The 13,920-nt window shown below is 34.9% G+C and overlaps 1 protein-coding gene across 1 annotated transcript; it reads right to left on the reverse strand.

Annotated features, from left to right (window-relative positions):
- Positions 1-11,553: 11,553 nt before the first annotated feature.
- LOC8282880 (aspartic proteinase nepenthesin-1) lies at positions 11,554-13,195 on the reverse strand. Its single transcript, XM_002522868.4, has one exon. The coding sequence runs from the start codon at positions 12,994-12,996 to the stop codon at positions 11,668-11,670; it is 1,329 nt and encodes a 442-aa protein (XP_002522914.1). The 5' UTR covers positions 12,997-13,195; the 3' UTR covers positions 11,554-11,667.
- Between the last annotated feature and the right edge of the window lie 725 nt (positions 13,196-13,920).

Below are 13,920 nucleotides of genomic sequence, written 5' to 3' on the forward strand. Positions count from 1 at the left end.
TAACCCACTAAATTCTACTCAAGGCTACCAACATATCACTGATAAAAATGACAGAGAGAAATGACATTGCAACATAGAAAAGTAGAAATATGAAAAGATGTAGGGAGAGAGCAGAAGAAAGAATTACTAGCTTATACTGAAGATATATTGAGGCTTTAGGTAATTGGAAGAGTTGGGTCACTCAATGTTGACTGCCTTTGAATTTGACTTAGATAATAGAATTGTCTCATTAAGTGCTTTTAGTAGCACAATTCAATCTAATCCAGCAACAAAAGGCCAATTGCATGATTATTTGCTAAACAGACAAAGGGCTTGTTCCCATGAATTTATATCAAAACTTGTAATACAAGTACTTAAATTGATTGAAACAAACTTTTTATGAAAAGAACTTAGAACTAAAGTGAGCGTACAGTTGAAACGTTGGTGTTCTAGTGACCCATCTCATATTAATAGAAAAAGGAAAATTCTTGCATAAAATTATTCAATATGTAAATTTATTAAAATTTAACAATTAAGTATTTCAAATTTTTATACCACATAAATTAATATATACATAGATTTGTATATGGCTAGAGTTTCCACCTGTGACAATAGCGATGAACGAGCATAAGGCAGACCACCGGCAGCAGCAGCCTGTGGTAGATTGAGGCGACAACAACCACCTCCGCCACCTGGTATGGTGACATCACCTTCACCATCTACTATGTCACCATTGGCTGCTCTAACTGCTACTCCACCACCCTCACGACTTCCTGATACATTTGTAACTACTACTCCATTGCGTGGTATAAGTGTTGGGAGTCCAGCGACTGAGGCTTCTGCTGTGACTACACCACCATCACCCGCCATCAGTAGGACGACTGGATATGGGTCCTACCTCCTCGAGATTTATCTAGCAAGGTACTTTTATGTTTTCTTCTACATTTACATCCGAGTAGGCATGATTCAAAGAGTGTGCAGGATGATGTTGTTGCCTAATATTGGGATGAGTTCAAGATAAATTATTTATTGTTAACTTTTTTTTTTCATTCTTATGTATAAAAGTTATTGCTTTAACTTACTTATTTTTATTTTTTTTAAAACTGTAGAAGGTCTAGCATTGGGATCCTCGACTCAATACAATGGTATATCAGACGGGGTACACATAGGTTGGCATTTAGTATGGTGATAGACTGTATAAGTGAAGGGCCAAGGGTTAGAGACCAGATAGAGTTCAAGAGGAGGTTTGGAGTAGATAGATGGCTTATTGATCCTCTGAGCAGTTTTAGAGGAAGAGTGTTGTTGCCTCTAAGAATTGGCGCAGCAAGACTAAGGGTGAGGGATCAAGACTGTCACTCCATACAAGGGCTCGATCTATGTGGTTGAGCAAGTCAGGAGGATGGTACGTAATCCAACTTATTAATTTCACTATTATCAATTTAAATTGAATCACATGGAATTATTAACATGTTAGGTTTTATAATTACTACTTTTTAAATGTATAATCAAGCATGGAAGTTAGGCCAAGAACTTGACCCTATTGAGATGTTTGAGGCCATACATACTCGACAGACGCCAGATGGCCGCTGTTAATACATCGACCGATAATCTCAAGATGTCGCTGTAAGACTAAAACAATAAATCTAATTTATATATGTATAAATTTTTCCCAAAATTATATTATTTCTAATATTTAAATTTTTTATTTTCAATATTGGTAACATCACATGGTAGAGACTGCTTCTCAGCCATTTGAGGGATCCATAAAGTCATGAGAGCCAAATACTATTGAGTTATTCCTCCAAGTGGCAGGCAGTAAGAAGAAGAGTCACGTCTATGGCATGGGTGCTAAGGCACCCTCTTTCTTCATCCATTGGTCGTTTTGCAGCTCCATTGTCAGGTCCTAGACGACAAACATCCTAGATCCTCTAGAGACGTGAGTCATCAAGACTGTGAAGCAGTAGGTGCAGTCTATGTTAGATGAGGACAAACTTGTCCGCTGCTTAGAGCAAAAGGAGGTGAGTTTTGGTATCCATACAGAGGTCCGACAACTCATCTGAGAGGTCCTCACAAAGTTTATGATGTTTGACACATCCTTCTTCGCCCTAGCTCAGCAGCAATAGCAGTAGTAGGATGATATGGAATCAGTCCAACAAGAGGTCCATCACACAGCTCAAGTGCAAGATAATGATGCTACGGTCCATGCCTTGCTAGTGCATGAAAATGCTAAGCAAAGATCAGAACATTTCATGGGATTCTCATCAAAACAAACCTTTATCACTTGCCTTAATTGGATGGTTGAATAAAAGCTTGAGAAGGGGAATATTTGCTGCTCATTATGTTCAGTTTTTGTTGTTCATAAAGGTGGACGTTTTTGGAGTTATTCCTTACTCTATTTGCTGCTCATTATGTTCAGTTTTCTTTGTTCATAAAGGTGGACGTTTTGGAGTTATTCTTTGTTTAATTTACTGTTAGAATTTCAGTTTTAAATGTGTAATAAAACCTTTGTAATCAGCCTTTAATAGCTGTTACAAAGATTTTCTTTATTTAACACTTTTATTTGCTGTTTAATTAGGGATGTTACAAGGGAATGTGAATCCTTGTAGCTGGTCAGTTTTTAGGAGGATGTTGAAGAGTTTATCTATGTCATGTAACTCTTCTAGTGGTTGAGTATAACTTCGTGAGCTACAAGGAGACTTGAGGAAACATGAAGCTAGGATGGATGCCATTGCGGAACTATCCTTAAAGATGGGAGAACGTGTTGGAGACTTGGAGAACACAGCAAGCTCCGGTGGGAATCCTACCTATCGAAATTTTCAAGAAGAAGATAGGAGTTTCAAATTGGAACTTCCTGAATTTGATGGCTCAAGTGATCCGGAAAACTTCTTAGATTGGGTTCGAAGAATGGAAAGTGTCTTTGATTATAAAGACTTTGATGATAGGAGGAGGTGTAAGATGGCTGTCCTTAGATTAACAAAGCTTGCTGGGCTTTGGTATGACAATCTAAAAGCCAAGAGACGAAGAGAAGAGAAAGAAAAGATCGAGTCATGGGAGAAACTCAAGAAGAAAATGGAGAGGCGTTGGGTACCACGTGAGTATGAGCAAGATCAATATGTCAAGCTAACTCGACTAACTCAACTCAAGGCGATCTCAGTGTTGATGAGTATGTTCGTGAATTTGAGAGGCTAGGCTTGATGTGTGACTTGCAAGAGAAGGAGACCCTCAAGATTGCTCGTTTCACTAAAGGGCTGTCCAAACCCATCTCTCACAAGGTAGATCTTATGAGCTTTTCTACTTTTGATGAAGTTGTGACAGTAGCTAGGAAGGTGGAAGCACAACTGAAACAGGAGAAGCCTAAGGCGAACACAAGTGGCGTCAAGACACCATATAAACCATACATACCTTTTAGGAAGAGTGAGTCTTCTTCTAGCTCTTCTAAACAACTTTCTTCTACTAATCCTTCAAAGTTTCAAAGTGGAAAATCTAGTTTTAAGCAAGAAGGATTCAAAAGGACTTGTTACAAGTGCCAAGAACGTGGGCATATTGCTAGTGAATGCCCAAAAAGGAATATTCTCACAATTCACCCGAGTGAGGAGGATTCTTACAGTATGAATCCGAAAGTAACAATGAAGATGTTGAGGAGTATGATGCGGAGGAGAATGACAACCCTCTTTGTGGAGTTGTTAGGAGAGTCTTACATTCCGAACCTCTCAAAGACATGCAAGAACGAGAGAACCTTTTCCATACAAGGTGCAAGGTTCTTGATAAGACATGTGATGTGATTGTTGATGGAGGATCATGCACGGATGTGGCATCCACAGAACTTGTCAGTGGCTTAAGCTTCCTCTTGAAATCATGCTAAGCCTTACAAATTGAATTGGTTGAATAATGAAACTGGTTTGAAGGTCAAGAAACAAGCTTTAGTTTCATTTACAATTGGCAATTATCATGATGAACGTTGGTGTGATGTATTGCCTATGAGTGCATGTCATATTTTGCTTGGTAGACCATGGCAATTTGATAGAAATGCTGTACATGATGGTGTTTCTAATATATATACGGTTACTACCACGGGTGGAAAAAAGATTAGATTGTTGCCTTTGCCTCCTAAGGTTGAACCTATGGTGGAAAGGAGACCTAATTTCTGATTTCCGAGGAAAGAGTTCGAAAAGAGTGTGCAATGGAGGGAGGAGGGTTTGTACTTCTTGTTAAACCCATTTCTAATGTTGTCTCCTATGCCACTAACTCTTTGTTTTTGAGTCATTTGCTTGAAGAATTTTCCGATGTATTTCCTAGTGATTTCACCGAAAGGACTGCCACCTTTCGTGGGATTGAGCATGCAATTGACTTAATCCCGGGAGCCCCATTGCCTAACAAAGCAGCCTATCGGTGCAATCCCGAGCAAGCTAAAGAGTTGCAAAGGCAAGTGGAAGAACTAATGGAGAAAGGTTATGTGCGTGAGAGCCTTAGTCCATGTGCTGTTCCGGCTCTTTTAGTGCCTAAGAAAGAAGGAACATGGAGAATGTGTATTGATAGTCGTGCAATCAATAACATAACTATCAAATATAGATTTCCTATGCCTAGGCTCCAAGATATGTTTGATGAATTGAGTGGTGCCAGAATTTTCAGCAAGATTGATTTGAGGAGTGGCTACCATCAAATGAGAATTCGAGAAGGTGATGAATGGAAGACAGCTTTCAAAACGGAAACAAGGGTTGTATGAGTGGCTTGTCATGCCATTTGGACTTTGCAATGCCCCTAGTTCGTTCATGAGACTTATGAATGAGGTACTTGACCTTTTCTCAATAAGTTCATTGTTGTATACTTAGATGATATTTTAGTATATAGCAAATCCGAAAGTGAGCATATGTTGCATTTGAGAGATTTATTTGAAAAATTGAGAACTCACAAGTTGTATGGAAAAATGGAAAATGTACTTTCATGTGTAATAGTATTTCTTTCCTAGGATACATTGTTTCTAGTGAAGGGATACAGTTGATCCAGGAGAAAGTGAAGGCCATTTCCACATGGTTAGTTCCAAGGGATGTTCATGAAGTTAGGAGCTTTCATGGCCTTGCTTCTTTCTATAGAATCTTCATCAAGAACTTCTCAACAACTACAGCCCCGATGACGGAGTTAATGAAGAAAGGAGAATTCAAATGGAGTGAAGCGGCCCAAAAATCCTTTGAAGAAGTCAAAACAAAATTATGCAATGCACCCATCCTTGCTCTTCCAGATTTTGACAAGCTTTTGAAGTGGAATGTGATGCAAGCGTGGGTATTGGAGCTGTCCTTATTCAAGAGAAGCGTCCAGTTTGCTACTTTAGTGAGAAACTAAGTGGAGCCAAGCTGAATTATTCCAACTATGATCGTGAGTTCTATGCGATTGTTAGAGCTTTAGAACATTGGTCTCACTATCTAAGGCCAAAACCTTTTGTTCTTCATTCGGATCATGAGGCCTTGAAGTACATACATGGCCAACAAAAGCTGAATCACCGACATGCCAAGTGGGTAGAGTTCCTGCAATCTTTCACTTTCCATTCAAGTATAAGGAGGGAAGGAACAATGTTGTTCGCGGATGCTCTCTCAAGGAGACGTTACCTACTTGCTACTGTCCATACTCAAGTTCTAGGCTTTGAACATTTAAAAGGTTTATATGAGAATGATGAACACTTTGCTACTATATTTCCAAAAGCCTACTCAGGAGTTCATAGTTCAAGATGGTTTCTTATTTAAAGGGAACAAACTTTGTATCCCTAAGTGTGGTGTTCGTGAGCTTTTGATTAGGGAAGTCCATGGAGGTGGAATTGCTGGTCACTTTGGTGTTCATAAGACCATGGACATACTCAATGAACACTTTTATTGGCCACACATGATAAAAGACGTGACTCATGTGGTGGAGAGATGTTCTACTTGTCAAAAGTCCAAGAGTACCTTCCATAAAGGTCTCTACCATCCCTTACCCGTCCCCGATGCCCCTTGGGAAAGTGTAAGTATGGACTTTATTGTGGGGCTTCCAAAGACTCAAAGGGAAAGGATAGCATCATGGTGGTGGTTGATCGATTTTCAAAGATGGCTCACTTTATTGCATGCCATAAGACGGATGATGCATCCAAAATTGCTGACTTGTATTTTCGTGAGATCATTCGTTTGCATGGTGTTCCAAGATCAATTGTTTCAGATAGGGATTCTAAATTCCTAAGTCACTTTTGGAGAATTTTATGGAAGTTGGTAGGTACTAAGCTTCTTTTAGTACTTCTCATCATCCTCAAACTGATGGCCAAACGGAAGTGACTAATAGAACACTTGGATCTTTGTTGCGTGGACTTGTGAGTAAAACGCAGAAAGATTGGGATATCAAGTTGGCACATGCTGAATTTGCCTATAATAGATCACCTTCTTCAACTACAAGTCGTGCTCCTATTGAGGTGGTCTATGGGGTAAATCCTCTTCTTCCTGTTGAACTTGTTCCATTGCCAAGAAAGGACTTAGTCCATGTTGATTCAAAGAAAAGATGGGAAGCATTTCAGAAAACATGTACTCAAGTTAAGGAGAAAATTGAAGCAATGAATGCAGTTTACAAGGCAAGAGCTAACAAGAGAAGAAAACAGCCTACCTTTGCTAAGGGTGATCTAGTGTGGTTACATTTGAGGAAGGAACGTTTTCCTAATCTTAGGAAAAACAAACTCATGCCTAGGTCAGGATGGTCCATTTCGTGTGTTAGAAAAGATTGGAGAAAGTGCTTACAAACTTGAACTTCCAAGTGAGTATGGTGGTGTAAGTGCAACTTTCAATGTGGGGGATTTAACTCCATACCTTGATAATGAAAGTTTGAGGACAAACTTTTTCGAAGAGGGGGAGAATGATATGGAATCAGTCCAACAAGAGGTCCATCACACATTTCAAGTGCAAGATAATGATGCTACGGTCCATGCCTTGCTAGTGCATGAAAATGCTAAGCAAAGATCAGAACATTTCATGGGATTCTCATCAAAACAAACCTTTATCACTTGCCTTAATTGGATGGTTGAATAAAAGCTTGAGAAGGGGAATATTTGCTGCTCATTATGTTCAGTTTTTGTTGTTCATAAAGGTGGACGTTTTGGAGTTATTCCTTACTCTATTTGCTGCTCATTATGTTCAGTTTTTGCTGTTCATAAAGGTGGACGTTTTGGAGTTATTCTTTGTTTAATTTACTGTTAGAATTTCAGTTTTAAATGTGTAATAAAACCTTTGTAATCAGCCTTTAATAGCTGTTACAAAGATTTTCTTTATTTAGCACTTTTATTTGCTGTTTAATTAGGGATGTTACAAGGGAATGTGAATCCTTGTAGCTGGTCAGTTTTTAGGAGGAAGTTGAAGAGTTTATCTATGTCATGTAACTCTTCTAGTGGTTGAGTATAAATAGAACTCATGGCCAAGTGTTATAGGCATTGAGAGTTGAAAACAAATCTGATTTCTTTGTGAAATTATTCTAAGTGTTTTACTTTGTGTTTACACGCCCTTTTGCTCTTACTACTTAGTGTTTGAGAGTAGAAGTTTGAGAGTGCTTTACTTAGTGTCGTGTTCTTTTATTTGCTCCCTACCATTCAAAGTACTCAAACTCATTCCAAAAACGATCCTATTCCTTTTCCACATCATAGGATGACCAAGATTAGTCGGTCGCCGACTCGAAGATTATATATTTTTAATTCTTTGTATATCTTTTTTTTAATGTACACTACCATAAATATGGATAGTACTAATTTTTCAATTTATTTTATATTTCTTATATATAGCCTTTTTATATATGTCAATCAAATCTTTTAATTAGTTATATTAATAAATTAATAATTGAAAATTATTACCTAAATATAAAATAAAAATTTTAAGAAAAATTGCGACAAATTAGTAAGGGATTAGTGAAAAATTATTTGTCACTAACTACAGTATAATCTTTGCAAGATTAGCAATGGAAAGTCTATTGCTAACTTATTGATGGATCTAACGATGGATAGCGTCGCTATTTTTATGGCTATACCTAGCGATGGTTATGGTCACTCAATATTTAACAACAGACTATCCGTCGCTATTTTGTCAATACTTTTAGCGATGGAAATAGTCCGTTGTCTTTTTTACGAGGAGCAAATTAATGACAGGTATATTTTGTCGCTAATCTGTTGTTGCCTCATATACTAGATTCAATGTGTTTACCGACGAAAAAATTTGTCGCTAGACTATTAGTTTCTTCTAGTGATTGCTGTCTTATTCAGTTAAATGATTTATACTTCTAGAGTCTCACACAAAAGGTTGTATAATGAAGAAAACATAATCCTATTGTGAAAACCTAAAATAATCCTAAATTAGCACAAAGAATTATATTATTGATATAAAGATAAATAAATAGCATAAATAAGTTATGTAACTTATAAATTTATTAAATTGATATTATAATCAAATTGTCTTTAAGAAAGACACATGTATTTTTATCTAAGGTACTTGAAATAATCATATTTAATATAAATATTTGAGTAATAGATAAAAAAAATAGAGACTTAATCTTTTGAATTGTTTAAAAGATTATGCTTAGGATAAGTTTCGATAAAGTATCATATCAAGATTAGACATGATATGGAATACTTAGATCATCACTTTTAGGATCATGTAAAAGTTCCACTTTAGACATCAATTTAGATGTATATAAGTTGGTTTCAAGTTGGTTTAAGTTGAGTTTAAGTGCGTGCTTTGGCTTTGCCAAACTAATCCAATTTTTGCCTTTCCCTTTGTGATCCGGTTCTTGACCCGATCCTAACCATTTGTGAATCACCCCAAGTTGACTTGAGGGACAGAATGTTGTTCTCAACCTACCCTTGGACCGGCCCTATGCAGTTTCTAACTCAGCACCTGTTCAAGGTTAAAATATTGTTTATTGATTGCTTCGTGTTAAGTCCATTCTTCTGAATGCCCTAGGTTTATGTATGATGACTAATAACTAATTAACTTGTGTTTGATAATATAATGAGTTTAAATAATTTCGGTTGTGCGATATATTATGTTTGGATGTATGTGTTAATATTTGTATGTTGATTAATGTTGTGGATGTTTAAATTCGTTATGGGTCTTAATTTGATGAGTGTGATTAGTTAGTAGTATGATTATGAGATGAATAATTGTGACAATTTTGTGACAATGGATTATGTGTTGATGACATTTGGTGTAATATGATTGTACATGGATTGTTGTACGAAAGAATCAATAGTAGGGTACTTGTGTGAAATGTTTCATGCCCGGTATGGATGTGATTAGTATGTTGATTTGTTGATGTGTGATATATTTTTGTGTTCTTCCTTTTTGGGTTGGAAATAAAATTAAGAATTTTAATTCCCATCTAATAGTGTATAATTGGATTAGATGTTTGGTAATCAATTGGACGTTGAGAGTTGACGGTGCATATATGAGCTGAGGCTTTTCTAGGATTGAATTGTAGAATTGATTATAAATTTTACACATCAACCGAGGTGAATAATATAACATATGTGTTTGTATGTTAGTCTCTAGCCTCTTGCATTTCATGCCTAATGCAACATAAATAAGTATGTATTTATTAATTTCTTATTAGCAAGATAAATAAGTAATAAGTAAAATTAAAATAAAAAAATATAAGATCTTATAATTAAAATAAAATTATATATAAAATTTAAGAACCATTTTCCTTTATTTCCTGTAAAAAGTTACCAACCTGTCCATTAGATGTCTGTTTTATCAAGTTCTCATGGCAAGTGTCCTCAATTTTTTTGATTAAATATGGCCATAGAGTAGATAAATAAAATTTTAAAACTTTTTCTAGCCTAGATGTATATATATATATCAACCGAATAAATAAATAACACATATATAAAAAATAAATATGATATATAAAATTCTAAAATTATGTAAAGTGTTTCCTTTCATAAATATAGGTACAATTGCATAATAATATTTTTATACTATTACACAATAATTTCCTATACAATAATTATAATATTTTTCTATTAGAATTATGACTACATACTTTTATATACCTATTCTAATATACTTTCCTATTTATAATAATATTCTTTAATATACTCTAATATACTTCCTTAATCGAAGCGAAATTACAAAGAAAACTGAGATTGATAGATAATACATACTCAAAACTTGATATTGAATTTGATATATGTTTCTTGTGGCTTTGATATTCACTTTGAGAGATTATAAATTTTGTATAAATTGTGTAATAAGAACTTGTAGTGGATCTATTAAAAAGAAGAAATTCAAAGAGAAGGATATAAATAAAACTAGAAATCAATAGATTAAATATAAAGTAGAATAATAGAAAAAAAAAAGAGAAGAAAAAGAATTTAGAGGATAAAAAAACTGTCGACCATAAAAGATAATTTCACATGAATAAGGAGAACAAAAGCTAATTCTTTTATTATTTATTTTTCTTGTCTTATTAACTTAAATTAAGGGAAAAAGAATCAAATAACAAGAAATAAGCCCCATTACAACTTGACTAGCTAGAAAAGAAAAGAAAGATGATGTTGAAGAAAGAAAATAAACTCAATGAAAACGATAAATATTTTTCTTTTCCATTCACTAAAACAATATATGAATAAAAGACAAAACAATTAAAGAGTTTGTTGACGAAAATCGAAGGTGGAAAGGTCTTGAAGCTTAATGCTTAAAGAGCAACTGGAAGCTAGTTTAATACTTAAAAAGTAATTGTAAGCTTAATGCATGTTTTGAAGCGTAATGCTTAAAGTGTAACAAAAGCTAATGTTTAAAGAGTAATTGTAAGCCTAATTCTTAAATAGTAACAAAAGCTTAACGCTTAGAAGAGTTTGAAAGCTTAATGCTTAGGGAGAGGGAAAGGTAGTAGTAGGAATCTAGAAGATTAATAATCAGACAGGGGAAGGTGGTAATAGGAATGTACAAGATCAATAATTAAGAGAGAGAAAAAGGTGGTGGAGGATCTTGAAGCTCTTATATCATATAGAACCCTTGGTGTTTTCTTACATATATATATATATATATATATATATATAGGTACAATTATATAATAATGTTCTTATACTATTACACAATAACTTCCTATAGAATAAATATAAATTTTTCTATTAGGATTATGACTATATATTTATATTGTTATTCTGATATATTTTTTTATTTATAATAATATTTTTTAATACATTTTAATAATGTATTTATTAATTTTAAATAATTGAATATGTATAGATAATTTAATATTAAAATATTTATATGATATATAAATCTTGTATTTATTAGGACGGATATATCTCATATAAATAAAAAATATTTGATTTTAAATTAATATAACTAGAATTTAAATATTATAACTAACTGTTACGTATCAATGTTCTATCATATCAAGGTTCTATTATATTGCATAAGGCGTTTCTTTCTCAAACTATGAATCATATGTTATATAACTTTTTTCGTTTGCTTAGTTTGCTTTCTGGTCGTTTCTCTAAATGTAAGACTAATTTTAGACTTCATGTTATCTTCTTCCTTATGGGATCCCGGGGGGCAGGAAGGAGTGGATACATGCCTATAGAGAGAAGTTTGATTTTATTCAGAGAAAATATCATCTAATAAAATCGTATAACAATGGTAAAAAGCAGACATATATAGGTAAGATTTAATCACACCACTAATCAACCCAGCCTTACAACTGACCGCAATTTGTGGGAAGGAATGATAAGGTTTCTTTTTCAAGATCATGAGAAACAAACATGTTCTGCTGCTGTACATTTCCGAAGATTGACATTCCACCAGAACTTCCCATTGCCAAACAAATCACTCCCATGCTTGAATCAGCAATCATATAGTTCTCACCAGGCAATTCTAAGTCTGCTCCAGTAAAATGAAGTACCAACTTAGGCACCTCTAGTTCACTTGTATCGGATGGCAAATTGTAGCAAAGTTCAAGACCTGTAGCTCCTGAGTTGTCCACTGGTAGCCCCATCTGAGAAGTGAACTCCTTTTTCACTAAATCAAAAGCACTTTCTTCTAAATAGGTTATTGTAGTGCCAGAGTCTATAATTAAGCCACCAGTGCCATCATCTTGAAGTTGAAAAGTTGATTCCTTGATAGGCAAGCGAGTTCCACCAACTGATATTCCTTCGAGGGAAAGATAGTAGAAAGATGGCTGCAACGGATTTTGAATTAAAGGGGTAGTTCTTATTGCAGCAGAAGTGCCATTCACGCTTGCTAGAGATCCCATCAGAAGTGTACTAGTTTTTGTGTCGTCAATGGATGTTAAGCAATACGAAAATTTGGCTTCTTTCAGCTGGGAAACTAGGGATAAGGGTCCTCTCCCCAGCCCAACTAGGCCCGAGCCTTGGGTGAACCCATCTCCCTCGTTGTCTTCCCCACAACCGAACCCAACATTCGGAATAGAAACCTTTCCAAAGGTGAAGGTTTCAGTTGCCATCGTCCCTTGCGTGGAAGAATAATCGCCATAGGTGTAAAGATATTCGCAGCTATCACTGCATGATGACTGTGGTAATGCTTTACATAGCTGGCTTGAACATGATAACTTGGAGAAGGAAGATGACTTTTTCGGATCGAAAATCGGGCTAGGCTGATCAAAACACTGAGTACAAGGTTTACATTGGGTCCATATTAAATCACTGCCAGTATCCATGATTGCTGAGTAGGTTTCCGGTGGTGTTCCAATCGCTAAATTCATCAAGAATTCACCATTTCCTGATAGAACTGGAGAGTTAATTTCAGCATTAGAAGAAGCAGCCAGGACCATTGCGTTCAGCCTTTCCAACCTGTGATTGGCACGCTTAATCCCATGTTGTATACGCTGGAACTTGGTCAAGTTTTTATCAGAATCGACATGTTTGAGCGTAATTCGGAATCCATTTTTAAGCTGTGCAGGGTAGCTTAAAGCTCTCCTAGACGTAGAAAATGCTGGATAAACAGACAAGGAGAGAATTAGTAATGATAGTAATACAACCCAAGAGAGTGAGAAGGTTGAGGCCATGACGGTGAGAGAGAGAGAGAAAGAAAAGGTGATAAAAGCCTGCAGTGAGAACTATATAATAGAGAGGATGAAGAAGAGCTGGTCTTGCATAATAGGGATGTTGAAACAATAATGCAGGGGAATATGTGGAAGAGGAGTGTAGCTCTGGGAGATTAGAGGAGAGTGAAGAGGGTTTGAAGTGGAAATTAAGACATTATAAGTTGAGTAGAGGTTGAGTTATCGTCGCACCTTTAGCAAACTATTGGCCTGGTGCTGCGTAGTGGTTGGGAAAAATAGATATATACGTTTTTCTTTCTTTTCTTGGTTTGAAATAAGACATGTTTGATACGACAATTTTATTCAATAGAAAAAGTAATAATAAAGGTTAATTACTACTACCCTTAAAATTTTTATAACCTCAATTCTGCTTTCTAAAAGTGAACTCGCACACCTTTGATGTGTGATGCAAACTTTTTTTCTTTTACAAGTGAAATTACTCAAAAGTTTTAATATATTAAAGAATAGTTCACTATGATCTTTAAACTTGTTATAAGTTTAATTTGATAAAAAATAAGTTGAATTTAATTGTTAATTGATTTTTTTATTAGATTAAATTGAATTTATAATATATTTAAAAATTAAATTAAATTTTTATTTTATCAATTAAGTTCTTTTACTGGTTGATTTAAAAAAAATAACGTCAGAAAAGTTAACAATTAACAGAATAAAATGATAAAGAAGTGGTAGTTCACTCAAAAGAAATAATTGAAACTTGTAAATTCGATTAAACCGCGGAAATATTAAGTATCTCTAATAATAATAATTAATAAGCTTACGCGCTAAGCATTAAGACTTCAAAAGCACAAAGCTGACAAGTACATGATATAGATGATTACTTTTTCTTTCACGTATAATTACAATCTCTGAATTTTTTGAAGACTTTAG

Source organism: Ricinus communis, chromosome 7 (genome assembly GCF_019578655.1).
Source record: "Ricinus communis isolate WT05 ecotype wild-type chromosome 7, ASM1957865v1, whole genome shotgun sequence".
NCBI classification, from domain to species: Eukaryota; Viridiplantae; Streptophyta; class Magnoliopsida; order Malpighiales; family Euphorbiaceae; genus Ricinus; species Ricinus communis.